The 27,353-nt window shown below is 45.3% G+C and overlaps 1 protein-coding gene, 1 long non-coding RNA gene and 2 other non-coding genes across 4 annotated transcripts; 3 read left to right on the top strand and 1 right to left on the bottom strand.

Moving 5' to 3' along the window:
* Positions 1 to 97: 97 nt before the first annotated feature.
* trnat-cgu lies at positions 98 to 169 on the top strand. The gene has a single exon. It is a non-coding gene; the product is annotated as a tRNA-Thr (tRNA).
* A 577-nt stretch (positions 170 to 746) lies between these two features.
* trnaa-ugc lies at positions 747 to 818 on the top strand. The gene has a single exon. It is a non-coding gene; the product is annotated as a tRNA-Ala (tRNA).
* Positions 819 to 1,665: 847 nt separating this feature from the next.
* Positions 1,666 to 22,328, top strand: urb1 (URB1 ribosome biogenesis homolog). Its single transcript, XM_010873950.5, has 39 exons — positions 1,666 to 1,887; positions 2,074 to 2,213; positions 2,422 to 2,573; positions 3,186 to 3,315; positions 3,580 to 3,676; positions 3,800 to 3,885; positions 4,102 to 4,227; positions 4,339 to 4,469; positions 6,962 to 7,157; positions 7,298 to 7,435; positions 7,534 to 7,707; positions 7,820 to 7,943; positions 8,183 to 8,314; positions 8,982 to 9,094; positions 9,543 to 9,662; positions 9,782 to 9,898; positions 10,182 to 10,320; positions 11,006 to 11,176; positions 11,535 to 11,734; positions 12,059 to 12,277; positions 12,505 to 12,816; positions 13,013 to 13,874; positions 14,139 to 14,340; positions 14,545 to 14,731; positions 15,064 to 15,122; positions 15,208 to 15,398; positions 15,704 to 15,814; positions 15,900 to 15,963; positions 16,332 to 16,500; positions 16,605 to 16,707; positions 16,889 to 17,049; positions 17,438 to 17,549; positions 17,724 to 17,830; positions 18,338 to 18,481; positions 18,833 to 18,942; positions 20,164 to 20,373; positions 20,461 to 20,699; positions 20,961 to 21,548; positions 21,787 to 22,328. Exons 1-39 carry the CDS (start codon positions 1,752 to 1,754, stop codon positions 21,990 to 21,992), a joined length of 6,978 nt encoding a protein of 2,325 aa, XP_010872252.2. The 5' UTR covers positions 1,666 to 1,751; the 3' UTR covers positions 21,993 to 22,328.
* Positions 21,893 to 23,853, bottom strand: LOC105012837. Its single transcript, XR_828184.4, has 3 exons — positions 23,677 to 23,853; positions 23,452 to 23,548; positions 21,893 to 21,978 (listed from the first exon to the last, which is right to left on the bottom strand). It is a non-coding gene; the product is annotated as an uncharacterized LOC105012837 (long non-coding RNA).
* Positions 23,854 to 27,353: the final 3,500 nt, after the last annotated feature.

Genomic DNA, 27,353 nt, shown 5'->3' with positions numbered 1-27,353 from the left:
CCATAGTCAGAGCTCGCCAACAGGGATAGAGACTGGGAAAACTGTACATTTTGCAAAGGCTGAATCACCTACTTTGAGGGAAAACACAAGCCGGCTGGGCATGGTGGCCAAGTGGTAAGGCGTCGGTCTCGTAAACCGAAGAGCACGGGTTCAATCCCCGTCCGTGCCTTTCAAATGTTGTTGCTTGTAGTCCCTTTCGGATCACTGTCGCATCTAGGCATATTGTGGTGAACAGATTTCTCTTGCTAGTGCGGAGTCATTGGCCTGGCTCCATAACTAGGTGTTTGTTATCCTTCCTTGGTCCTGTAAAAGCAAGAGCTCTCCACCAGGGATAGAGGTGCCACCTTTGATTGCTCACTTGCTGGACCGGGGTCCTGTAGGTCAACGAGTGGCTATCCTTAGGTCAGTGAGAGGGCCGAATCCTGGGATACCACCAGGGATAGAGTGTCCACTGTTCTGTTGTAGAGCACATGCACTGCATATATGAGGTCCGGGCTTCACTCCCCATCTTCTACCTTGGAATTCTTCTCACTTGAACAAATGTGGCTTTTAATTTCCACTCTTCGCAACGTCGACAGAAGTTTCAAGAAGAGTAGGGGAACGTGGTGGGATGGCCGAGTGACAAACGGAAGATTGTGCCTTTGTTTTCTATCCGTTAATTTCAGCAAAGTCATCGTGGTGTTGGCATTCCTCATTTTGATGGTACTGAAAGCCGCCCTGCATAGACCAGGGCAGGCTGCAGGCTTGGGGATGTAGCTCAGTGGTAGAGCGCATGCTTTGCATGTATGAGGTCCTGGGTTTAATCCCCAGCTTCTCCATGCGGTGCTAGTGAATGTTCATTTTCCGTTTGCTCTACACCTGTTCTTCGCTCTCCGCCAATGGTTGGCCAACGGCAGTCCTCTACTGTCATCAGAAGTCACTTTTTCCCTGACCGGGAACCCAACCATTGAATGCGGCGAATCCAGACCACAACCCCTCCAGGTACTCGTTTGGTGACGCCCACTTTGATATAGGTCCTGATTCAATGCAGGAACTGGTGTTGCCCCTGTCATGATGTAATGCTAAGAGCTGACCACCAGGGAGAGAGGAGACACTGACTTCCCGCAAGCAGCTCAAAAGTTTCCCCACCTAACGATGACGTTAATAGAGGGTTCTGTTATATGTCACAAATGATTACAGATAAAGACATATTACATGTCTGGTCTGTCAGGCAAAATACCTTCCCCCTTTGCAACAGGTCTTGTTCTACTCCAATTCATATCTGCGCAAATGCACTACGTTTTAGTGTTTTATAGGTCTAAAACCCTGTCAGTCAAAAGTTGTTAATATATATTCAAAAAGATACATGTTTGAAGTAATGCCAACTTAAAATGTGTTCATTATTATACATAAATCCGTGTTAAAAATCAATCATGCACATTTTCATTCAATCATGACACTGCCCTACACGCGGGCAGTGCCCCCCAATCTCGAAGGTATTTGTCAGTTTGGTGAGAGGACTATTCAAAATAATCGACAGGAAATAAACCCGAATCCTAAACGCGAGCCAACATGGACCGGTGTGCTTTTTCCTGCCCGTAGGCAGCACTATAGTTCTGCCATATTTAATCATCCGCATGGTAGACACGGAACCAAGTCGCGCATACATCATATTCGACCGGACTTTTTATCTGACGGAAAAACGTTTTTGTTTAGACGCTCACGTGTTTGTTTTGGGGTATGCTATTTTCTCACATTTCTTTTCCGATAAGATGGGAAAGAAACGGTCAAGTGAAGATGCTGATCAGTCCAGCATGCAGCCGAAGAAAGGAAAAGTATCGGTTTCAACTGAGTTTAATGGAACCGTATTTAAAGCCATGTTGAAAGAGCCCTCCAAAGCAATGAAGGGTGAGTGGTATTGCTGCTTTTTACTGACGGTATCTACAACATTAGCTACACGTTCTCAACTCTGCAGTGTTAGGAGTTCATTACTGTAAAACATTTTTTTTATTTGATTGTTATATGTTGTGTTTGTTTATAATGTAGACTAATATGTCAGCTGCCAACTCTTTTTCTACACCTATTATTCCTTAGGATTGGAGACTTTCATATCAATTTCAAAGAAACTACCATGCCCTGACCTTTATGATGTCGTTGAGGGTTACATCAAGATCTCCGTGGAGTGTTCAGAGATTTTCAAATTGCTGGAGGGAGATAAGAAGATTGACAATGAAGTAAGGACAATGTTTACTCCTGTTACTCTATTTATTGGAAATCTTAAATTTTACTGACTACAAAATGGGTTCTCTCCATATCCACAGTTTCTCTTACAGTTTAATAATCATAACGACCTGGTTTCACAAATGTTAAAAAAAAATGTGCACACAAATGCATACCTGCATTAGCTTAATGCGACCTGACATTGTCCTTATCCATTTGCAGATGATGTTGATCTTCCAGACTTTGGAGATGATTCTGCTGCGTACTGCCAGTGATCTATCTCATTTCAGTATGGTGGGCTCCACCATAGTCAAAAAGATTGTCTCCTGCTACATGAAACTCATTCAAACATCCCTGAGTGCAGAAAATCACAGGTATTGCTGGACAATTAAACCATATAGAAAATGTATAGAGTTTTTGCAAAGTAACCAAATTAATAGCTTGTTTTCTTACCCTTGCCTACATGTCCAAAAATACGGAACGCAGTTTGGGGCTGGACTGCATGTTACCTGTTTACCTGGCTGGCTGCCGTGCCAGATTGTGACAGTAGTGCAATAATATCGGTATTGTGAATTAATTTGGCCACGATAATCGTGTAGTGAAAATCTGATATTGTGACAACCTTACTTTAGATCCTACAAACGTGCCACTGCTTATGTAAAAAATAATTGTGAACGACTCGCTCACATTCAATTGTCTAATCTGTCGTGCTCCAGGCGTTACTGACACAAATTACCTAAATGACTGATTCATTCTATTTACTGAACAATTTGAACAGGTAAGATGTGATGTATTTGAATGTGCATTTCACGCTCTAACAATTCAGTCTTACTTTGTCACATTTCAATTTGGAGGTTGTTTTGGGGTTATTTTTAAACATTATGAACGAAGAGCCATACTGCACGCGCGCGCGCGTGTGTGTGTGTGTGTGTGTGTGTGTGTGCGCGCCTCATTTTGATATATTCTTGTCATCTCCGCTGGACCAGATATGTCCGTCAGTGCCTGACCTTGCTCTCAGCCATGGTCTCCCAGGGAGCAGACACAGCCAGAGAGGTCTTCAGTCACTTCCACTTCTCTAAAGGCCTGTCTTCCCTGGCCAGGAGGAGGGACAAGATGGTGAGAGACCTGGGCAGCATCTGTTCGAGTAACACCCTGCTCCCTATTTAGTACACTACTTTTGCAGATTGCCCACAAGGCTCTGTTTAGGCGGCTCTGCTACCTGTGCAAGTATTCGTCTGTAACTAGGGTCAGTGTTTTTTTTCCACCCTCAGGACGGGGAACCGCCCTAGGCCTTCTGGTGGCTGGTTTTTCAAGGATGTGTGTGTGGTACTCTGAGGTCCTGTGCTCTGACCATACCAGTTTTGTGTCTGTCTCAAACAGGGTAGACCTGACGTCCGCATGGCCTACATCCAGTTTGCCCTCTCCTTCCTGGTTTCTGGTGACAATGCCATGATTGGACAGCTCCTGGAGATAAAAGGTTAAGATTTTATTAAGTAAAAAATAAATCAAATATTGTACTGTACATGCTTATCTTTCCATTTTATGACCTAAATAATAAATCGATGGCAAACAAAAAAAATCTGTTTTATTTGTATTTCAGATTTCCTGCCAGACATCCTAAGCAGTGGACTGAAAGAGGATCGTATCTCCATTGTCAACCTGATCCTGTCTACTCTGCAGACGAAGGCATGGCCTTCTTTGTGGTCTCAGTACTTTGTCATCGCTGTATTCCGATTTAGTAGAGACAGTTTTGTAGTGAAAATGTATTTTTAATTCAGGATTATTGGGACATTACAAGGCAGTCGTGCACTCTGAAAACAGCTTGTTCTAATGCATTCCTAACAGTAACGCATTACAACTGCAGTGCTTAAGCAGTGTAACAGTGGGTTTCCTCTGATCCAGGTGGTGCGGAGTAAAGCCATCAGTAAAACCCAGAAGGTGCGTTTCTTCACACAGTCTGTCCTGGGCCAGATAGCAACTCTCTACCGATGGAATGGCATAGTGGATGCGAGTCCAGATGACAACCAGGTTATTTTATCTGTCAGCTTATATTCCCACATTTTTGTTGTCCTGTCTCACTCGCTCAGTGATATCCGTCATTGCTGCATCGTGATTGGTTTTGAATGATCATTTCCCTAGATGGCCGAGAATGCAGATGAAGCTGGGAAGATGGTGGTCAGGGAGTTAGTTCATAAATTCCTTCTGGATCTCTGCTGCTCCCGGAAACATGGCCTCAGTTTCTACGACCCCAGCTTTGGAACAGCCGGACGGTCAGTGAGTCAGGGATCTGTCCTGTTATTTTTTACACTTGTGCTTTGACGTTTATTCGAAGAAAAAGGAACAAAAATAGATTGAACAGGGGATTAAACAGGAAAGGTTTGGGATTCTGAAGAGTGCATGCCGGCTGAAAACTGCTGGACAACAGAGGCCAACCCTCTCCGTCTTTTTTTTCCCCTCTTATTTTTTTCTTACCTGTCTGCCCCATTAGAATCTCTCAGCCATCGTCTCTGATTGGCTCTTGTTTTGGCCTTTCCTTTCTCTATCACCCTCCTGAAGGCAGGGATAGGACAAACGAACACAATGCTCCGAAGCACCATTCCGTTTCCTGAGCTCCACTGTTTCAATGCAGTATACCAGAAGTTCGTTTCAAAGTACAACACCATGTGACCGATGGCATCAAAGCTTCGGATGTAACTAAATCAGACAATTTAGTGTTGGTTCGCTGTTGTTTGAGTCTTACAAGAGTAGGTAATTTGAGAAGTAGACAAGATAATTATTAAGAGTGTTGCTTAGCTAGGTTCTTGAAAAGAGTAATAGGATTGTGTGTTTGGAGAGCAATGGAGGAAATATTTGTTAAATATCTATTTTTCAGTGGTAGTTGACGAGACGATAGCTGACTGAATAGAAACAGAAAAAACTAAAAATACTTTTGGTTGACAGAAATGAGACTAGACAAAATTATCATTATGATAATAGTCTTATTTAACTACCATAGTTAAAAAGGAGGATTTTGAAAAAGAGGTTCTTAGTGTGGGATTTTTCAAGATGTGTTTTCAGATGTCATCAAAAGACTTCTGAAATCGCATCATCCCAATATGTACAGTGGATATAAAAAGTCTACACACCCCAGTTAAAATGCCGGTTCTTGTGATGTAAAAGAATGAGAGAGAGAGAAATCATGTCAGAACCTTTTCCACCTTTAGTGTGACCTATAATGTGAACAATTCAATTGAAAAACAAACTGAAATATTTGAGGGGGAAAAATTGTAAATAAAAACTCACAATAACCTGATTGTGTAAGTGTGCACACTCTTAAACTAATACTTTGTTAAAGCGCCTTTCGATTTTAATACAGCACTCAGTTTTTGGTAGGACTCTATTAGCATGGCACATCTTGATGTGGCAATATTTGCCCACTCTTCTTTGCAAAAGCACTCCAAATTTGCAAGGACATCTCCTGTGTACTGCCCTCTTCAGATCACCCCACAGATGTTTAATTGGATTCAGGTCTGGGCTCTGGCTGGGCCATTCCAAAACTTTAATTTTCTTCTGGTGAAGCCATGCTTTTGTGGATTTGGATGTGTGCTTTGGGTCGTTGTTGTGCTGTTAGGTGAACTTCATCTTCTGCTTTCTAACGGACATCTGAAGGTTTTGTGCCAAAATTGCCTAGTATTTGGAACTGTTCATGATTCCCTCCATCCTGACTAAGGCCCTGGTTCCAGCTGAAGAAAACCAGCCCCAAAGCATAATGCTGTCAAGACCATGCTTCACTGTGGGTATGGTGTTCTTTGGGTGATGTGCAGTGTTGTTTTTGTGCCAAACATACCTTTTGGAATTATGGCCAAAAAGTTCAACCTTGGTTTCATCTGACCATAACACATTTTCCCACATGCTTTAGGGGGGCTTGGATGTTTTTCTTTGTAAGAAAAGGCTTCAGTCTTGCCACCCTACCCCATAGCCCATTCATATGAAAAATACGGGCACACAGCCAGTACTTTCCAGAAATTCCTGCAGTTCCTTTAATTTTGCCGTGGGCCTCTTGGAAGCCTCCCTGACCAGTTTTCTTCTCGTGTTTTTGTACATTTTGGAGGGACGTCCAGTTCTTGGTAATGTCCTTGTTGTGCCATATTTTGCCACTTGATGATGACTGTCTTCAGTGTGTTCCATGGTATATTTAATGCTTTGAAAATTATTTTGTACCCTTCTCCTGACTGATATCTTTCAACAATGAGATCCCTCTGATGCCTTTGAAGCTCTCTGCAGACCATGTCTTTTGCTCTGAGATGCTATTAAGAAAATGTCAGGAAAACCCTACTAGAACAGCTGAACTTTATTTGTGATTAATCAGAGTCACTATAAATGATGGCAGGTGTGTAATGACTTCTATTTAAGATGAGTTTGAATGTGGTTTGTCAATTCTGAACACAGCCGCATCCCCAGTTATAAGAGGGTTTGCACACTTATGCGACCAAGTTATTGTATGGTTTTTATTCTATTTTTGTCATATGTCCCTGCTGCACACTGTTGGAAATCTAGCAATGTTTTTTCATCAAGAATGTTTTTTTCAAAACAATCCTCAATGTTTCAGAGAGCCTTGTTTTCCCGTTCCTACTCGAAGGGGAGTGTCTAGTTCTAGTAGCCTTGGGGGTGTTTATCTTCCTACAAGAAAATTGTGTGTGTCTTTGCGGTGCAGAAAACATAGTCTCTTGTTGTTGTACCTGTTGTCGTTTTATCTCTGTTTTCTGTGGCTCTCTCTGTCCAGGGCTGGTAACATCGTCTTGCTGCAGTTTGTGGTGAGCCTGAAGCAGGCTGCAGAGGATGAGCTGGTGTCCGACCTGCTGGTCAATATACTGAGGGTCAGTCCGGACATCCTGCCCAGATTCTTCAAGGAGACTCAGTTCTCCTTCACGCCACGACTTAAATCCGCCTGGACCGACAACATTGCGCTGCTCAAGAAGGTTAATTACCTTGTTTTAAAGGGCCTAGTTGCTCCTTGGAGTTCCAACTGTAACAATATCACCTCAAAGTATATTATCTGTGTGTTTCTCTTCAACCTCTCCTCGCCTGGCTTGCTGATATGGCTTAACCTGTCTTTTAGATCTATGAGTCCCAGCCGGAGTTGTCCAAGGCCTTTCAGGCCAGAGAGGTCGTTCCTCTGCCCCGACTCTTGTCAATGGTGCTGGTGACGTCACTTCCTCCCGTCTGCAACAAGGTCTTCTTCACACAGGGACTCAATGTAGGTTATGACCTATGACCCCTCATCTGGTTACTACCCTGCACCTCATACACCCCATCACCCAGGCACACTTTCCCCCCCCCCCCTCCCCTCCACAGTTCTCCAACATGGTGGTGCAGCACACAACTCTTTCGCTGATGTCGTTCCTCCTGAAGAGAGCCTGGAGGAACATAGAGTTCTGTCTGGATCCCTCTGTGTGGATCAACTCGGACGTCTACACCCCAGCCGCCATGGAGGAGTTCGTACAGCTGTACCGCGAGGCGTTTGCCAAGGTGACATACAAGACGGGAGTTCAAGTGACAAGCGGCGTTTGTGCACGTTACGTTTATGCCCTCGTGTCCATAGGGGACGCTGAACTCTGGTGTCTCGGTTTTACGTCATTAGGTATTACCGGACATGACCAGCATCGTGTCCAAATGGCAGTCACTGACCAAGGACAGAGGGGAGGACAAAGGAAAGACAATCAAGAAAGATGGCGATGTCAAAGAGGAAGTCGAAGAAACGCCCGGTATATAATTTATACTATCTATATTTCCGTGTCATATATGGTTGCGGTGTGTTTTAAGTGGATGGATGCATCCGAAATGATAGCCAGTCCTCTTGATAGTGCACAGGTTTCGACCAGAGTACTCTAGAGACCATTTATAGAAGTTTGGTCTATGTTTTGAACTAGTGGTTAACTTTCTCCTTGTGTCTCTCTCCCCTGGCTTCCTGTCTGTCTTTCGTGTCTGTTTGTCTCCTTTTCAGCCCTGCTGGAGCAGGAGTCCCCGGAGGTTGTCTTCCTGAAAGCCCTCATCCTGCAGGTCATGCGTCTCTATCAGAAGGTGGTGCCTCACCTGGTCAGCCAGAGCAAGTTTGACTTCAGCAAGCTACTCAAAGGTGCTGCCCTGTAAACTCAATGTACTGACCATTCATTGATCTGTTAAGCGATTGGTTGATGTATAGATGTACAGGTTTGTGGGTTGACGTTGTGTTTGTAGAGTACATCTGTGATGTGGGAAACATGAAAACTGTCTTGTTGTAGTACGCTAACAATGTCAGCTGTATTTATGTTATTCTGTCTGTTTGGTGCATGGTTGGCAGTTCATGCAAACTACTATCATAGGGGCTTTTTGGATAGTGATTTTGTATATCAGGGGTATTAAACCCATATTTCCCTGCTGTCTGCTTTTCCTTTTTTCCATCATGGTCCAGAAGACCACACATACAATGAATTATATTTCCTTTCTGTCAAAATTACCAAAACATAGTTCCCTATGTGTCACTTATGGAGTTTTTGATACTCAGTGACTCTGTAGTTTTCCTGTTTCAAGGATGATTAGCAGGTTAAACAAGAGACTAAACAGAGATCCCTTTGGTTTCCCCCCATTCTCTGTTTGGTATTTGGAATTCTAAGTCTTGCAACAACAATGAAAAGAGTGGGCCCAAACCACCCACGGGCAGGATTATAGGCGTACCCCCGGCAGGGTGCAAGACTCAGGGTGTGTTGGGACTCCTCAGTGATCACGTGGGAGTAAATCAGCTGACCGGCATGGTGTCTCTCCAGGTATCGTTACAGAGAAAGGCGTGAGGCAGGAGGTTCCTCCGGTCCTCCAACATCAGATACTGCTTCTGGCCCTGGAGCTGCCTGCCAGCAGGTTCTCCTGGTTCAGAGCACAGGTGAGCATCGAGTGGACTCTCAGTGGTTAGTGACCACCTTGTCTCCGACAGCCGCAGTCCCATGGGGCTCGGGTGGGGGGACACCGTGCGTGCAGAGCGCCTGGGATGTGGGTTGGGATTCCCATGGGGGACCACAGTTCCATGAGCTCATGCTCTCAGGTTATGTTACTTTTGATAAGTGTGTCGGCTGAAGGCCTGAACTGGAAGTATAACATATGTGGAACAGACTGTGTTTTATGGTTCTGTTATTTCCTGTATTGACTTCCATGGCACTGCAACATTGTCAGCACCACTGGTGTTTTTACCTTTCTTGAAATATCTCTCTCCTCCTTGAGTTTATTTCTTAATAGAGTCGCCGTAAAGTCACAAAACATTGCCTTTGATATGCTTGCTCTGGATGCTGGTAGTGATTCCGCCGTTCTCCTGCTGTCTCTCTGCCCTCTGCCAGGACCACGCGGAGATGGAAGCGGCGTCCGGGGAGAGGTCCGTGTTCTACCTGCTCCTCAAGATGTTTGTGAGCAGTAGCAACAGTCACCTGAAGTTGTCCACCCGAAAACTGGTGCTGAAGGTGAGACGTCCCGCCTCAGCTGTGCGGAGTGCCAGCCAGATCCGAAATGGGCCTGTGTTACCTGCATTGCGCCCTGACGACCTATGACTATGGTTAACTGCCCTATCTGTGACCTGCAGGCGCTGAGGGACACTGGCGTGTTTGAGTATACCTGGTCCGAGCTGGAGTTGTGGCTGAGTCACCTGGCCCGGCTGGAACCGGTCCGACAGGACACGGTCGTACAGTTCCTGGAGAGGGTCGGTCACAAGCTGCCTTTGTATTTCACCCGTTGTATAGAATGAAATGGGACGATTGAAACGCATATGTAATTGACTTAAATCGGTTCTAGTCATTCTACCACTCTGAATTTAATTCTAGCCAATAGCCGTAGTCCAGGCTCATAGCGTTATAGTTTCACCTCTGCTCAGTGTTTTCCCTTCTCTGTCTGGGATGGATGGTTTGGGTTGACTGAGTTCATGCGTGTTTTGCCTCTCATCCTGAAGTGTGTGTCGGTCCGTGCTGTGTGTTGTGCTCCCCCAGGTGTTGGTGCGCCTTGTGGGTAACCCCCACGCCTACACAGACAAAGTGGCCAGCCTGGTCCAGGAAGCAGCCTACCTGCAGGCCAACCTCAGTGGGCAGGAGGGAGACGCGGTCAGCATCCCGGTCTCGCACATAGACGGTTGGTGAAGGGCGGCTCACAGCCTCTCGCTGTGTCCCTAATACTTACTTAAACAAAACAAATAATGAACGACTGTTGCGTGGGTGGGTGTTTGTGGGTGGTTGGTTGGGTGCACCCCCACTCTTATACATCTGGATAAAAATTATTTTGACTTTTTAATGGAACTGCTGTGTAAATGTTTTAATTACTGGCCTTTTCTGTTCCTGCAAAATCGTTTATCATTAACAAATTGCAAAACAAATGTGTGGCCTTCCATTTAATTTCAAATCCTGATGTGGCCCCAGAAATGTTTGCCCTCTCCTGGACTAGGGCCATTGGTGACATTTTTGCTGTACTGCTATCATTACTGTGAGCTTAAATGAGCAGACGACATCTACAGATCATTTTTAATATCTGTAAGTTAATGTTTCCACCCTGGACTAGCTAATACCATTCTAGTGTCGTTCTGTCAGGTAGGAGTTGTTACTTTAATGCTTGTGAGCATTAGAGGCAGGATTCTACAGTGCTCCTTTAATAAATGCTTTGTCGTTGAAGTATCATTCAGAGATGCCACCAAGCTGTCGGTTTTTTGAGTTTACCACTACTGACCAAAGGCACATTGATGGGGGAGACAAATCCAGACGTCGGGTTAAAACTAGTGCACTGAAAGGCCTGGCCTTTGACATTGTGCTGCTGCTCTCTGCAGATGTGCTGGACATGGTTGATGTAATCCTGGAGGGCAGCGAGGGGGAGATGGAGGAACTGGGCCCGGAGCTGAGTGACGATCTTGTCCTCCAGACCTTCCCATTTAGTGCTCTGATACCGGCTGTTCTGGAGGCCCGGAACAAGCTGCCTGCTGCCAGCCGAGCAGAACAAGGTAAGACGCTTTGTCTGTCTGTGTTTGGGTGTCTGTCTGCCTGTGTGCAAGTGTTTGGGGGACCACCAGGTGTGTTGTGTCGTGTTTCCGTCCATCCCCGGGTGTGTCATGTCTGTTTCCGTCCCCGGGTGTGTCGTGTGTCTCTTTCCGCCCCCGGGTGTGTCGTGTGTCTCTTTCCGCCCCCGGGTGTGTCGTGTGTCTCTTTCCGCCCCCGGGTGTGTCGTGTGTCTCTTTCCGTCCCCGGGTGTGTCGTGTGTCTCTTTCCGTCCCCGGGTGTGTCGTGTGTCTCTTTCCGTCCCCGGGTGTGTCGTGTGTCTCTTTCCGTCCCCGGGTGTGTCATGTCTCTTTCCGTCCCCAGGTGTGCTGTTTGAATACATCTCAGCAGTACTATGTGACGTGCTGCACTGTCAAAGGGACCCCCTGCCCCTCAGTCTGGCCCTGTTACAGTACGATAAGGAGCTGAGCTCCGGTGGACACCCAGGTTCTCCACATCCCTCCGTCCTCCACCTCCACAGCTACTACTCAACATGGTTGCCTCAACAGACCCGAGAACAGCTGGTCAGAACGCCTCCCTCTCGCCATTCTCTCATCAAGTGTCGTCACGTGTCACAGTGTTAGCAGTGCACATGCAATATAATATGGCTGCCCACATTCATGGTGATAATAACAATGTTACTGTATGTGACAATGTCCATGTTGTTCTAACAGTCAATGTACAGTATGTAAAAGCGTTAATGAGTTGTTATAGCAGTCACCTCAGTAATAATGTGCAATTGTGTGTGATTGCGCCAGTCACAGTTGTTGTTGTTGTTGTTGTTGTTGCTGCTGTTGTCTGTGACCTATAACGCCTCATATTCCTTCTCCTCTCTTCAACCCCGGCAGTTCCAGTCCTGTGGGGTCGCTGCTGATGTCCCTCCCCATTTGGGCTCCTTGACTGGTTTACTGAAGGAGGCCTACAGCCGAGGCTCCTCTGGCCTGTTAGAAGACTCCTTCCGTCAGAGGGTGGAGGAGAGCCTGGCCGCCACGGAGCTCCACAAATTCCCTGTTGCGACCAAGCAGGTCCTTCTCTACGTCAAAACGACAGTGGACAACTTAAGCACGGTAGGGAGATGCGCGTGCATCCTAAAAAGCCACACCGTTCCCAATGCGGCGCATTTAACCCAGGCCCATTGGTTTCTGCTCAAACACAGTGCTATATATAGGAAATGTGCCAGTGTGCAGGGTTTCATTCCAGCTCAGCAATAACCCAGCTGCTAGATAAACTGCCCTATCTAGTTTTCATTAAGCTGTGCCAGCGTTTTGAACCGCTGCCCCTGGTCTCTCCACAGCTGTCCAGAAATGAAGGGCTGCCGGTGTTGAATGTTCTGACGGCAGTCCTTCAGGGGTTGGTGGTGAGGCTCCAGGAGAGAGTGAAGCCAGAAGAACCAGAGCCTGTGGGCCCAACCGAGTCAGCAGGGCTCCGGGCTGCGGGGGCCAACCAGGCATCACTGGCAGGACCCGAGGCCACAGATAAGGGGGCCTCAATAGAAGCAGAACCGACAGAGGCGGCGGAACCTAAAGAGGCGGACCCCTTGAAGGGATCTGATCTCTTCCTGGAGGTCGACCCTTTGTCATCTGGGGCAGAGGACGACGAACACCTGGTAGGGTCATGACACGTTTACTTGAACTTGCATCTCCAAATCATGTTCGGTAACCAAATAAAAAAAACATACTCATGTTGTCGTCTTCTCCGTGGTTTACAGTAGTTGTATTGGACAAAATATATCATAGCACCCGGTTGGTCTTGATTTGTTGGATTGATTTTGTATGAACTATGAACCCCCCCGCTCTCTGTAGGTGGTGTTGTCAGTCCTACGCTCCATCCTGAAGCACCCATGCATTGAGCAGTGGTTCCTGTGTCTGGAGCTGTCCTCTGTCCCTCCCACGTCCCTCAACCCTGTCAGGCTGAAACGACTGTGTGCTCAGCTGTCTGACTGCGTCTGTGCCCTGCTAGTTGCCTCCGCTCCCACCCTCCGGGCTTTGGACTCCCTCCACCTCCTCAGGCCTTACCTGGAGGCTGTGGGCCGGGCCCTGCTCCGGGAGCTGGGGGAGAGGACGAAGGAGCGACAGGAGGAGTCACGGCCTATACGCGCCCTCCTGGCCCTGCAGGCCTACATGGAACCCTCTCTCCTCCAGGAGCTGGTCTCTTCCCTGCTCCTGCTTCCCAAGGAGACCCTCCTGATCCATGGGGAGGGTGACGGGGCAGGTGTGGGGCCCGGGACAACTGAGCTGAGTGTCTATGGACGCACGGCCCTGCAGATCCTCTCCGCGACCACTTCGGCCTCCTCATCCAGCTCCCCGCTCCTCCTCCTCCTCTCTCAGGCCCACCTTCAAGGTCTAGCCACGCTGCTGCTCTCCTGCTCCAGCCCCTCTCTGGAGGCCTTCCTCCTGCAGGCCCTGAAGAGCCAGCCAGGCAACGCTAAACTCATCCACACCGACGTGCTCCTCTACTGTCTCTGCGGAGGGACCTCGGCGGCCGCCCAGGCCCTGGCGGCAGCCCTGCTGACCAACTGCTCTACACACAGGCTCTACTTCGAGGCGTGGTGCCTGCAGCCAGAGCACACAGAGACGCTTGCAAGCCAGACGGACGCATTCTTACCGCTGGTCAACAGCTACCTGCAGACCGCTGCCAGGCAGGACCCAGCCAGGCCCAAAGAGGGTTAGTAGGAGGTGTTGTGACGTATGGTAGACTGTGAAGGTTCGGAGACTGAGATGACCTCAGACTGAAATGGCTCTCTATTCCCTAAAGGTAGATGAATACGACAAGAAGCTAATGAGCAGAGGGCATTGTCTGTATACTGTATTAGTCTGGCTCTCTGTAATGGTAACTTTATGGGGGTAACGGCTGTGCATTATTTAGGAAATAAAATTGAGTTTATGCGCCCTGCACTCACCCTGCTGTGTCCTTGTGCTGTTGACACAGTGCAGATGGCGGTGCTGAAGGCCCTGAAGCAGGCCCTGTTACCCGGGCTGACGCTCTGTGTGCTGGGGCAAGACTCCAAGGTGACCCTGGGAGCTGTGGAGGCTCTGTCCAGCCTGCTCAGACTGGCTGCCAAGGTCAAGGATGTCAGGGGGCTCGTCGATTCCCTTCTGGCTGCCCTGCAGAAGCTGGACGGCTTTGAAAGGTAACCCCTGTGTGATAAGTCGTTCCCCGAGGTACGAGTGCGGTGATCTGGGGCCGTAATGATCGTCAGGGGTCGGTAGAGGCCGTGCTGCAGCAGGCATTGTAATGTCTCTCCACTTAAGGGTTAAATTCACCGGGGTTACCAGGGCTACCAGGGCGGTTTCTGGTTGTCATCAGGCCAATTTGTTTTCTCCCCTCCCTCCAGTTGGCAGTTGGTGGAACCCATCACGACAGTGTTATCTGACTGTCAGGAGGATCTAGTGGCGTGGAGAAGGTCTGTTATCTCTGCTGCCCTCCGGTGGCTGATCTCTTCCTTCAGCCATAACCGAGAGCCGAGCGCTGCAACACTCTCCCAGGAGGACACCATGCTGAAGAGGCTGACCTCACTACTGGTCAGCGTCCACTTTCTAATAGATATCACAGCCGTGAAGGAAAATTGGCCATATTTTGTTGTCTTCATTTAAAGAGTAGCGTTAGGTGTAAGGTTTAGCAGCATGATTGATTTTCGGGTCCAGGTTCTTCAGAAGATCGCTTTTTTTCCAAAAAGAGTAGTCAAGGTTTTATGACATCTGGTATAGACTGGTGGGTATATGGTCTATCATGGTAAAACACATGAGCACAAGCACACACTTTCTTCTGGAAATGTACTGTTTTTTTTCCCCCTTTACCGAAGTTGGTAGTTTAATGTCGGTTTTGAAGTGACTCATAACAAAACGTTTTCCAGACACTACCGGAAGACGTCGCCGCAGCTGAATGGAGCAGCTTCATCAAGACCGGACTAAAGTATGTTCCTCTCATCTTCTTACAAACCGGGAACATTTACCTCAGGTGTTTGTGGGTGCCCTAAACAGCCTTTTCTTCCTCCAAGGTGTCGCTACAGGGACCCCAACTTCCTGAGCACACTGAACGGCCAGTTGGACCTGATGTATGGTGGTAGCGGTGGACCTAAGGACCTGGTGCCTCTACCCACCATCCACATGATGGCCTCCAGCCACTCCCTGTTCCTGGCCACGATGCTGGGGATCGAAGGGGACCTGTTGAAGAACGCACAAGCTAAAGGTGCAGAGTTGAGGCCAATTTTGCTGTTTTCCATTGAATGTGTTTATTTTTTTGTAATTGCCCTCCTGATTTTGGAAATCCTTGGTCCATGGAATTTGTTCCCAGACACAGAACATTCCCAGAACACAGTACTCTGCTGTTGTCTTTATACAAACATACATTTTTTCTGTAGCTCCAGTTATCTCACGCGTGTTTTGCGTCACCACTGTGTCAGGATTACGCGTGGACTAGAGTTGAGTGTGGCTAAACTCAGGCCAATTTACACTGCACGTTATAACACCTTTTCTGTCCGCTACCTTTTCTAGAGGCCCTAGTCACCCTGTTGCTCAACCTGGTGCAGAGATGTCCTGCTGTCTGTAACGGCAGCCATTTTGTGGTCCTAATGGGAGCCTATGGAGCAACCCTGAGCGCTACAGGTAAGGTGGCTTTTTCCTCTGAGTTTTTAAAATGTCTTTCCATTCTCTTTAATGTTTACCCCCCTATCACACCCTTCCCATGCAGATCAGAAACTGTTACTGCTGCTGCAGGAGTATGAACGAAACAACATCAGTCTGGTTGACTTTCAGTAAGTCTCATTTCTTCAATGAATGGAGTGTGTGTGTGTGTGTTATTGTCTGCGTTATTGTGTGTGCGTGCGCGAGAGCGCATAATAACAAACCGGCTGCTTCCAATCCTGAATGGTGATTGGTGGATAGCCATGGTCCTTCAGACCGTATACCACAAGGTATGACTTACATTTTCACTGTTCTAATGGCTTATAACCACGCTAAGGCATTTCCGGGGTTTGTAACGTATTGGCAGTATACCTCGGCTAAGCAGTGCATCCAGGAAGAACGGCTCGAAGACGTGGTGTAATTGGTCAAATACCAACACCCCCTTGTGCCTCGTTGCATAGGCGTACATGCTATTACAAAACAAGTACGTGACCTGCAGGTGCCTGCTGTGGGGCCCGGCGGCCGTGGAGCACCACAAGACCCGGAGAAGCCTGGGCGTTTCCTTGTGGCAGCAGCCCAGCTCTGAGGACCTCCTGGCCCTGCTTCAGCCCGAAACCATGGCCAACACTGTCAGACACTTCCCCCTGCAGCGCAGGATCATCATTCAGGTGAACGTTTTGCTCTGGTGATATGATAAAACGTGATATATGAAACTTAACTGGATATAATGTGATGTACGATACTAATGGGATATGTAATGTTTTCTCAACAGGAGAGTAAAGAGCAGATTTTTAAAGACTGTGAAGTGAAGGATCTTGGGAGCGTGTACGATCCGTGTTTCCTCCTGCCCCTCTTTAGTGCCATGCTCCAGCCAGGTAATAACCATTTGAAATGGCCACAAACACAATGTTTGTTTGTATATTATGGTGCTTCCTTTCAGCGAGACCATCCATTGTAATGGGATGTCCAAAGATACATTGAGTTAATGTTGGTACCACAATATTTGTACCACTAAGCCTTGGGCCAAACGCTACTGTTCTCCATTCCCGGTGGCAGAATCCGTGGTAGACTGCCTGAAGTTCGTGTCGAGCCATGGCCTCGGTGTGACGGTGGTGTCACTGAGCAGTTACGACCCAAAGCTGAGGGCTGCAGCCTACCAGGTCCTGGCTTCATACTATCATCACCTGGAGGCTGCCCGCTTCAGAGAAAGGAGACAGGTATACACACACACACACACACACACATATATATATATATATGTTGGGATCACTGTACTTGTGAGGACCAACAACTCATTTAAGAAAATTGAACCTATAACAGCCCGCATTCTGCTGCAGCGTGGGTTCAAATCTGACCCATTGCTCTCGTAACCACAAACAGTCTTTCGTTACATTCCTGTTTCATAAAGCAGGTACCCACCTAACCTGATTCCTAATGTCATAAAAAGCCCTGATTTTCTTTTTTTTTTATAGAAGTCGTGTCTACTCTAAAATGCCTTATACAGAAGTGGTAAATAGGTTTACCCTGTAAGGACAAGCTAAGTAGGTTTTGTGAAATAATAGGCAGTTTCAGACCTTTTAATGACTCCAGCCTCTCTGTCTGAAGCTGTTGTATCTGCTGGATATGGTCAAGAATGGAATCGGACTGCAGAACCTCCGAATGCCCTTCATTCTGACCACATACATTGCTAAGGTGGCTCAGCAGATGCTCAGGCCTGGTGAGTAAAAACACAAAAGTCTCTCTGCCTGCCACTCACGTGAACCACAGACTGTTAGTCCGGTGATGCTGTGATGTTGACCGTAAAATAAACACACCCAGGTGAATTAATCTCCATGGACTTTCTTGTTCCATTTTGAAAGACCTTACCACAACACTGTTTTTATTCCTCCAGAGGAGCACATGTATGTGGTGGTCAACCGGTTCCTGTTGTCCCAGCAGTGTCTGAACTTCAGACGGGTCCCTGAGTTCTTCAAGCTTTTCTTTAGCTGTGACATGGAGGTACTACAAATTACCGTTTTATAGTCAGTCAGAACCCAAGTAGCTTTAGTCCTTAGATGGCCTTCCCACAACAACAGTAGGATTTAAACAAATGAATATTATTGCTTCAAGTAGGAAGTATGTAGTGGAAGCCGTCGGGTTATAGGGGACTAGTCATTGGGGATGTGCATTGGACCATATTTTACACTCCGAATAGTATGTGTTGTTATTCGAATAGTATTCGGTTCGCAAACACATGTGAAGGAGCGCATGTTATGAAAACGAGTTAAAACTTTATACTTTTTTTTAAATGTCATGGTATATCATCATATTTACAAATTATATATTGGAATTGTACAAGTATTTTGAAAAATAACATTCAAGCCTATTTATTTCAACAACAAAAAAATACATACGTAAAAAAAAAAAAGGGGGGGGGGTTAATTGAATACACACACAAGTATTCGAATACTCTACAATCCGTGCCCATCCCTACTAGTCATTATGTGATGTGGTGTTCCCCCTCAGCACAAGCTAGAGAGGGAGTGGATTTTGTCCGTCCTGGAGGAGGGCCTGACAGACAGGCACTGCTATGAGCTGCTGGATCAACAGGGCATCTTCCAGACACTGCTAGGCTTCTGCTGCAGCCCCCTCTGTGATGACCACACTCAGGTGAAACATTATATTAGTTATGTGTAAATATTTTTAAACCAAGTAACCTTGCAATTGCTCAGTCGGAGGTCCTTGCAATATATTTAATATAAGTACGTATATTAAAGATCATATGAGGTGCTTATAATTGTGTGGTTTCACATACATGAATTTAACCTTGAAGTGTGTGGTCTGAAATGGATATATATATATATTTTAATTTTTTTGGCATATCCCACCTCCCCTATTATTGGAATGAGGTTCAAGGGTGGCTCTGGGATTCTAACTAGTAAGCATGTGGTTACTGGACAAACACTAACCGCCTGGCTGGCTGACCTTTATGTTGATGCCCACATTCTCTCCCTGTGGTAGACTCGGATAGTGAGAGTCCTCCACAGGGCGGGTCATGTGACCAAAGCGGCGTACCTCCTGACTCAGTACCATGGGCTCCTCGTCTGGATTCTACAGCTGCTGGAGAGAAGGTGGGTTCATTTCTGTTCTCATCCCTATTCCCTACATTTACAAACAAGTTTGTTAGTCGTGGCTGCCATCTCGAGAATTTAACCAGGGTCGCCCACATGAAAGGCATTTCATGTGGTTGTTAACCACTACGCCACCATCTGCGCACATGCCGGGCATTAGTACAGCCTCTTCGCGTTCTGTTATTTTCACTCCTTAACATCACACCAAGTTTGAATATTTTGTTAGACACCATTAACTAGCGTTAAACTGAGTAACGTTTCTTATTAAGTTTACCTCCACCACAAATAGCATACATGAACTTTATGGCTTTTGCCAAGTGATAAGACGAGATAATCGTGTAGCCAGCGAAGTGTTTGTCTATCTTGAACAAATCCTCAGACATCATTTTTAAATCCACCAGAAATAGTTGCAATATAGTGAACAGTTTCATTTTAGTCTGCCCATGACGTATCTATTCAAGGTTGTAGCCATCAAGGTTTTTGTCTATCCTGAACAAATCCTCTTTTGCCACTGGCCGTTTTAATAGCTAATTAGCCATTTGTGAATGACAGATAGAGTATATATCAATATAGGTGACGAAAAGTGATTGCAATTCAAGGCTTCATTAGCATTATTTTAGCAGCAGGATATTATGCTGGCAGCACTCAGATTTTCTTTATCACAATAAAAGCCATAATTAAAATGTATAAGGCAATATAGTTAACATTCTAGTCTGTGAAAAAGAACAGACAAGAATTACATTGGAACGGACATTAAACATAATATGTACAGACAAGATTAACTATAATTTATAGTTCAATGATGGCTTTTATTTTGAAAAAGGAAATCTGAGTTAGCACTGCTAGCATAACATCCTGATGCTAGAAGAACAGTAATGAAGCCTCGAATGGCCATCACTACCGATAAAAATGTGATAGAAATAACAAAACACAACTTCAAAAATCAAGATGTTTTTTTGTGTGTGTGAGTATGTTTACACTCATGTGCACAATGTTTTGAGGTTAAGGTGAATAAATGAAATTCAAACAGACTTTCATAATCCTCCAGCAGCAGTGTTAGAAATACATTTTGCAAATAATACACGTAAAATAATTTTGTCAACATTTCTGTAGCAAGTCATCAAGTCTAGTGTCTGATTAGTCATGTGGTTACATTTGGTCAGATTTCCGTTCGTTCAGGTAGTGTAATAGAATTGAAGATCCAAATGATGTGTCTTCCAGACAGGTGGACCGGCGGCAGCTGGGAACCATGTTAGAGCTTCTCCACGGTTTGTGGTTCACCAACCTGGGCCAGAAGGAGATCCAGGGAGAGGGATCCTCTTGCTCCACGGCCGAGGACAAACCCAAGGAACACACCCCTCCTAAGGTTCTCCCTCTGCCGCTCATCAACCAGTTCCTCTGTGTGGCCACCGCTATCATCAGACATTTGAGGTAAGACGGATGCATGCACCCCCCCATCCCACACACACACACACACACACACACACTCCTCAGTCGGTCCCATTTCCTTCGCTGCAGGCTGGTGAAGGCGGGGCAGCTGAGCCTCTACCTCCAGACACTGAGCTCCATCCTGCATCATCGGGACACGGCCCTAGGTGCCCACCGAGAGGCGGGCTGGCTGACCTTACGACCCCAGACGCTTTCCACGGTCGAAACGCTTGCACTACTCCAGCGCTGGAGCACACTGACCCATGACGCACCTCTCCTCAGTAAACTTCAAGCCGTGGCAGAGAAACACAGGGTCAAGGAGCTACTGGGTGAGCTATTTCCGGGAGAATAATTCTGATTTAGAACTGGATTTAGAACTACTGACCTTGTGTTTGTTTTGATTGATTGATGTGTCACTATCATGTGTTTGTGTTTAGTGAACATAGTTTTAGAAAGACCTTAGTTTGAAGGCTACCAAACATTCTGAATGTTGACTTGTCCTTAACGAAACTCTGTCCCTCCGTCCAGCTTTGTATTATTCAACACCAGTACAGGATAAGAGTGTTTGTTGTTTTTCCCTCCCCCCTCAGGGTCGGGCAGAGAGAAGGGGAGAGCAGGGAGAGTCTCCTTTCACCAGTCCTCCCGGCTGGAAGAACAGGGAGAGGAAGGAGAGGGAGAGAGACGGGAGGAAGAGGCTCTTCTGGAGGTGTGTACACCTCACCTGAGGAGTATTTTCACCCACTGGGAGCCTGTATCCCCCACGTGTACCTCCTTGCCTCCCTCGGACCCCCAGACTCTCATATCTACACCCCTGGGCTACACCACAGCCCACCTGCTCACCAGGTGGTCCCTCAACTCCTTAGTAGAGGGCACCTCCAATTACGAGGAAAAGGCAACTGTCAGCTTCCTGCGCTGGTTTCAGAAGACTGTCCTGCCTCACCGAGACATAATGGACATGGTGCTGGCTGACCCGACAGTAAGACTGAACTTGCTCCGGCTGTACCATGTGGCGTGTGAGTTTCAGCCCCAGGTCTCGTCCGGACTGGAACACCTCCAGTTGTTCACCAGCATAATGACTCAGCTCCTGGAGGTTCAAGGCTGCCCCAAGGATACCCTCAACCAGGCCGTGCTGGGCGCATGCTCCCTAGCAACAACGTTCGACGACCATGCTACGAAAGGTTAGGGACGACCCATTCAGAGAGAGGTTTTCACGTATTTGTTGTCATAAAGGGAGTTTGCTTTAGTTTTGAAAACAACATCAAGATTTACAAATTCCCAGTAAAACGTTTACATTGAAACTAGCTGTGCCAGGTGTCAGGAAATGCAAGAAAATTGACAAGATCTGAAATTGTTGTTTATGTGTTGTTTATTTCCTTATTGTTTATGTTGTTGTTTGTTTATTGTTTATTACAACAGAAGCGGGTGTGGTTCTGCTGTCTCTGTACATTCATGAGCTATGGAGTGGCGCGGCAAGGCCAGAGCTGTTGCTAAGCCATGCCAGGCTGGTTGCTGGAACCCTGGGGAACACGAGGAGGAAGTCCAAACGCTTCGAGGCAAGCACACCTCTCAGAGCCATCTGTTCTAACATCCTCCTAGGACTGCAGTCTCCTGTGGCATCATAAGAGAAAAGAGTTACATTTACGTGTCTGTGTTTCGCCAAAACATCATCCTTGGTATCATCCTTGGCTTTTTACCGGATGGATGCAGAGTGATGAGAAGGGTTCACGACTCCCAATTGTAATCATAATTCATCAGCATTCTGTACAAATCTCAAGTAGGAATACAGCAGTGGCCGCATATGAACAGTGTTCACAAGTAAAATGCATGCCTTATTTCTTGATCTGGATTGTCTGAGAGTATTGTTTTTGTAAATCACAATATTAATTTAATCTTGGTTTATCTGTTGAACACCATTATCTTTTTTTAATTAATAAAAACTGCTTTCTTGTCTTTTGGAATTAAATGGTAGTTGACTTTGTCCACCTGTTTGTTACTGTGTAATTACATATTAGGCTTTCAATAACTGCTCAAACGTCTTACTAGTTCTTATTGCTTTTGACTCACAATAGAGAACCATTTTGAGACAATCCAATTCTACATACAGACGGGTGACAAATTAGAGGGAAAACCAACATAAAGTGTCTCAGTAAGGTGTTAAGCTTCAATGCCCCTTGGCATGGATTCTCTTAGCCTCTGGAACTAACTGGATGGATGGAACACCGTTCTTCCTAAACATATTCCCTCATTTGATGTTTTGATGGTGGTGGTGGAGAGGGCTGTCTAACACATTGGTCCACAATCTCCCATAGGTGTTCAACTGGGTTTGAGACCTGGTGACTAGGAAGGCCACAGCATATTCTTCACAACATTTTCTTACTCATCTAACCATTCAGTGACCCCATTCTGTGCATTGTGGATGGGCACACTGTCATCCTGGAAGAGACCACTCCAATCAGGATAGCAGGGTTTCACCAAAGCATTAAGGGGATCACTCAGAATAACTTTCTAAAGATTTGCAGTGATCCTTCCCTCAAAGGACAAATGGATCCAAACCATGCCAGGAAAATTCTCCCCACAGCATTACAGCCTCACATTTATTTTATGTTTTTCTTAAATTTGTCACCTATCTGTACATACTATTAGCTTCGATGGGTGTAGAGAACCTGACCTCTATCAGACCTTCAGGCAGAATGGGACCAAAGGCTCTTCTGCAATGTTTTGGAACTATGAGCTCTGTTATGTTAGTATTCAAACATACTATCAAACTGCAACTGTGCACTTTTTCTAAAAGTGCACAGTTGTCATATGACTATCCAATTGAAATTGTCAAGCACCTCCAAAAACATAGACTTTTCTTTCTGGAATATCGCCAGTTATTGCAGTCACAATCAAGATGTGGTGCAGGTGAGCAGCGGGACCTTTGGTGGGGGATTCACAGCTTTCTGTGTCAACAGGACAGAATTGGTGACCCCTTTTCTTCTGAACCAAGGATTTGTTTGCATGGTGGGACTTTAGATTACGAGAAATACTGTACACTGTAATAAATATGTTGATGGAATGAGACTCAAAAGGAATACTCACTTGGGTAGATTGACTGAGCGGGACATGAAAGTCAAAATGCCAAACAGGGACCCCACAAAAGTTGCCAGACTGATCCAGAATATGACCACAATCGAGTCTGAATGGGAGAGGAATGTCAGTACTCAGATGGCTAGAATACGATCAGAAGGTATTGCAAGTAACAGAGTTTCCATTTGGAGTGTCGGTATACTTAATGAAGAAACATTTTGCCATGTCAATACTCACACTTGTTATAATTCAGTTGGCTCTCATCTACTGGAAATGGGTCCAGGTAATCATAGTAATATTCCCACTCGTATCTCCAAGAGCTTTGTGATGAGTTAGTGGAATTCATCCTTGTGATCAGCGCTGTCGGAATGCCTTGCTCGCTCTGAGAGAGTTGTGCTGTCTTTCCCACCCTTCCTTTCCTCCACCCACCCACTCATCTCTGAGACCTGGACCTTTTATCATGGCGATAAAACAATATTAACAAAAGATTGTTTATATTAGCTCAGACTTTAAAGATCTGAGGCACTGGAAGCACATTTTTTTTGCTTGGCTCATAGAATTTGAATATGCCTTTTTTTTTTCTTTTAAATTCCCAAACACTGTTTTGAGTGAGAGGTACCCATTGTTCTGATGCTGAAAAAGAAATGGTCATATGCATTACAATGTCAATTAATAATGCATATGCATTATTATGCATAAGCATGTCAATTAACTGCAACGCAGATTAAAGCTGACGTAAAGGACACGGTCTCTATGTTAACAGAAAGAAAGCGAAAGCATCGCATCGCATCGCATCATCTTCCGCTTAATCCGGGGCCGGGTCGCGGGGGCAGCAGTCTAAGCAGGGATGCCCAGACTTCCCTCTCCCCAGACACTTCCTCCAGCTCTTCCGGGGGGACACCGAGGCGTTCCCAGGCCAGCCGGGAGACATAGTCCCTCCAGCGTGTCCTAGGTCTTCCCCGGGGTCTCTTCCCGGTGGGACGGGACCGGAACACCTTCCCAGGAAGGCGTCCCGGAGGCATCCGAAACAGATGCCCAAGCCACCTCAGCTGACCCCTCTCGATGAAAGCGAAAGCCTTTATAGAAAATAACACTTCCCACGTTCAAACATGGAGGAGGTTTGGTGGTATTTTGGGTTTGCTTTGCTACCACTGGGAGCCTTGAATATGTGCATGGCATCATGATATCAGAAGAATGCTATACATATTGATTCTATAAATGGTATTTATTTGGCTGTTAATATTAAAGAACCTTGTTTTTACTTATATAATATTATCCCAATTATCTGGGTATTCTGATCGTATACTTATTTATATACACATTTTCCAACTCCAAACCATATAAACTTTAATGCTCATTGGATTGAATCATTTTCAGGTGGTAAGTATTTGTGTAATAGGGGAGGGTGTGGTGAAAGTGAATTTTTCCACTGTATGTGAATTTCCCCTTATAAAGTGAATTTCATCTTATGTCAAGGGGTCCATAATTATTAGGCAGCTTCATGACCTCAGGGAAAAAGTGCCAAAAAAGAGATTAACTGACACTGAAAAGTCAAAAATGTCTTTCAGACGGATGCAACACTCTTGAAATAGCTAAACTATTGATGCGTGGCCAGACATTCAAATGTTTTGTTGCAAATAATCAGCTGGGTCACAAAATATGTATGGAGATGAAAAGACGCAAATTAATTGTAAAAGACTTGAGAATAATTACATGTGAAGCTACCAGGAACCCATTATCCTCTAGCGCCACCATATTCCAGGACTGCAACCTACCTGGAGTGTCCAGAAGTACCAGATGTCAAGTGTTCAGAGACATGGCTGAATAAGATTCACAAGTTGAAGTGTATGGATTGGGCAAAGAAATACTTGAAGACAGATTTTTGAAATGCTTTATGGACAGATTAAATGAGTGACTCTTGATGGACCAGATGGATGGGCCCCTGGCTGGATCACTAATGGACACACAGCACCACTTTGAGTCAGACGCTAGCAAGGTGGAGGAGGGATACCGGTATGGGTTGCTATCATTAAGGATGAAGTAGCTGGACCTTTTTGTGTTAAAGATGGACTGAAACTCAAATGCCAAACTTACTGGAAGTTTCTGGAAGATACTTTCTTCAAGCAGACTTGATGGATGGGAGGCTCATGGTAGTTATTGAAAAGAAGGGTGGCTATATTAGTCACTCAGTATTTTTCAAAAGACACATTTATATTGTCATTTTATGTTACTTATTTGTTACACTTTAAAAATGTAGAATAAACAAGTGAGTTGTGAGGAATTATTTTTGTAATTTAGTTGCCAAATAATTGTGCGCACCAATTGTTACCTAATAATTGTGCACACATATATTCCCCTGAGAAAGATCAAAACTCACTTTTCATTTGTTAAACATTAAGGTTTGAGGTTCAGTTATATTTTGGATTGACATAGAGCTTTGGGATTGTTTAACAATAAAGTACATCTTGAGAAATACGATGTGCCTAATAATTATGCACTCCTTGAGAAACACCTGATGATGTCTGAGTGCGATAAGTGTACCTGCTGAATCATCAAATTTTGTGTATAGTGTTTATTTGTATTCATAGTTTTTACATGCATGTATACTGTCTTGTCCTGTATGCCTTGGCAAGTAAATACATGCAGTAAAAACGTACAGCGATCCGGTCAAACCTACCATGGAGGAGGGTATGTCTGCAGACCGCAAGTCGGGGGCGTAACTTAAAATGGGTGTTCCGTAATATTAAGTTACGCCCATTGACGGTTTCCATTGGTGTGGTGTTTTTGTCCATGCGTTTATGAAGGAAGAATTACAGGGTCAATGACAAAGATATTGGTAAGTGCTTCAATATCACAAACTCTAGCTATATATTTAGGGATAGTTAAAGTGTTCACTAGATCGCTTATCTACTAGATTCTTTTAATCTGAGATTTGAATAGCTTGAAAACAGAAAACACAACAACCCTTATAGCTACGTTTAAAGATAGCTAACTATGCGACAAGGTCGGCTACTTGTTAGCCAGCTCTAGTCAATTAGGGTACATAATAACTAACTAAAGACCCATGATGCACCTGTCACTATATGCAAGCAGGCAAGATCCTTTTATTTTTTAGCTTCATATACACTATGTTGTCATTATTTAGAAATGTAAACAAAATAAAAATTTGCCATGGCCATCTTCTGTGTAGTGGTGTAAAAACTAGATGTATTTGACTATGTTCACCAGTTTTGGGAAATTCCAAAGGATGAGCTAAATTAGCTAAACAGAATTCATAAGTAACCAATGACCTTAATTGACCATTTACACTCTTCCTTTTTATTTTATTGATCACTGGTTAATTTTGAACTCTCTTTACCTGGTTACTTAGATCTTAATTAGATACTTCCCTAAAATGGTGAACACAGCCGAACCCAGTTGAGTACTTTTACTTTTTACTTTGTACTCCCCTACTTCTATGTGATTGTTGTGATCTTTCATTTCAGATGCTAAGATGCTTTGTTGACCTGGGGGATGCCTGGGTAAATGCCAACACGGGCCTCTTCTGAGACCGGGTAAAAGTCCTCACCCCCCAAATGATGAGGAAATACAAGGTGCTGTGCAGATGCTCAGATAGGCCTCAACTATAGAGGAAGAACAAGAAGCTCTCTCCCGATTCATGTTTTTGTTTAATAATTTTGAAGACACTGAAATAATGAAATTTTTTGAATATTTGATCGGGTGATTAAATGTTTAATTATCTAACTGGCATATCATTTAATTTTGTATTTTTAGGTTATGCCATTTACTTCATGATTTTGGACTAAATTAATTGACTTTCAGTAATGTCTGTTGTGCTCTTTTGGACCTGTTCTACTTGTAATTTATGTTATTGAATCAACTTTTAGGATAAGGGTTAAATTAGACCTCAGATA

The sequence above is a fragment of the Esox lucius genome, chromosome 1 (assembly GCF_011004845.1).
Source record: "Esox lucius isolate fEsoLuc1 chromosome 1, fEsoLuc1.pri, whole genome shotgun sequence".
NCBI lineage: Eukaryota > Metazoa > Chordata > Actinopteri > Esociformes > Esocidae > Esox > Esox lucius.
The sequence above is the reverse complement of the archived record's forward strand: the minus strand, read 5'-3'. Positions and strand labels throughout refer to the sequence as shown.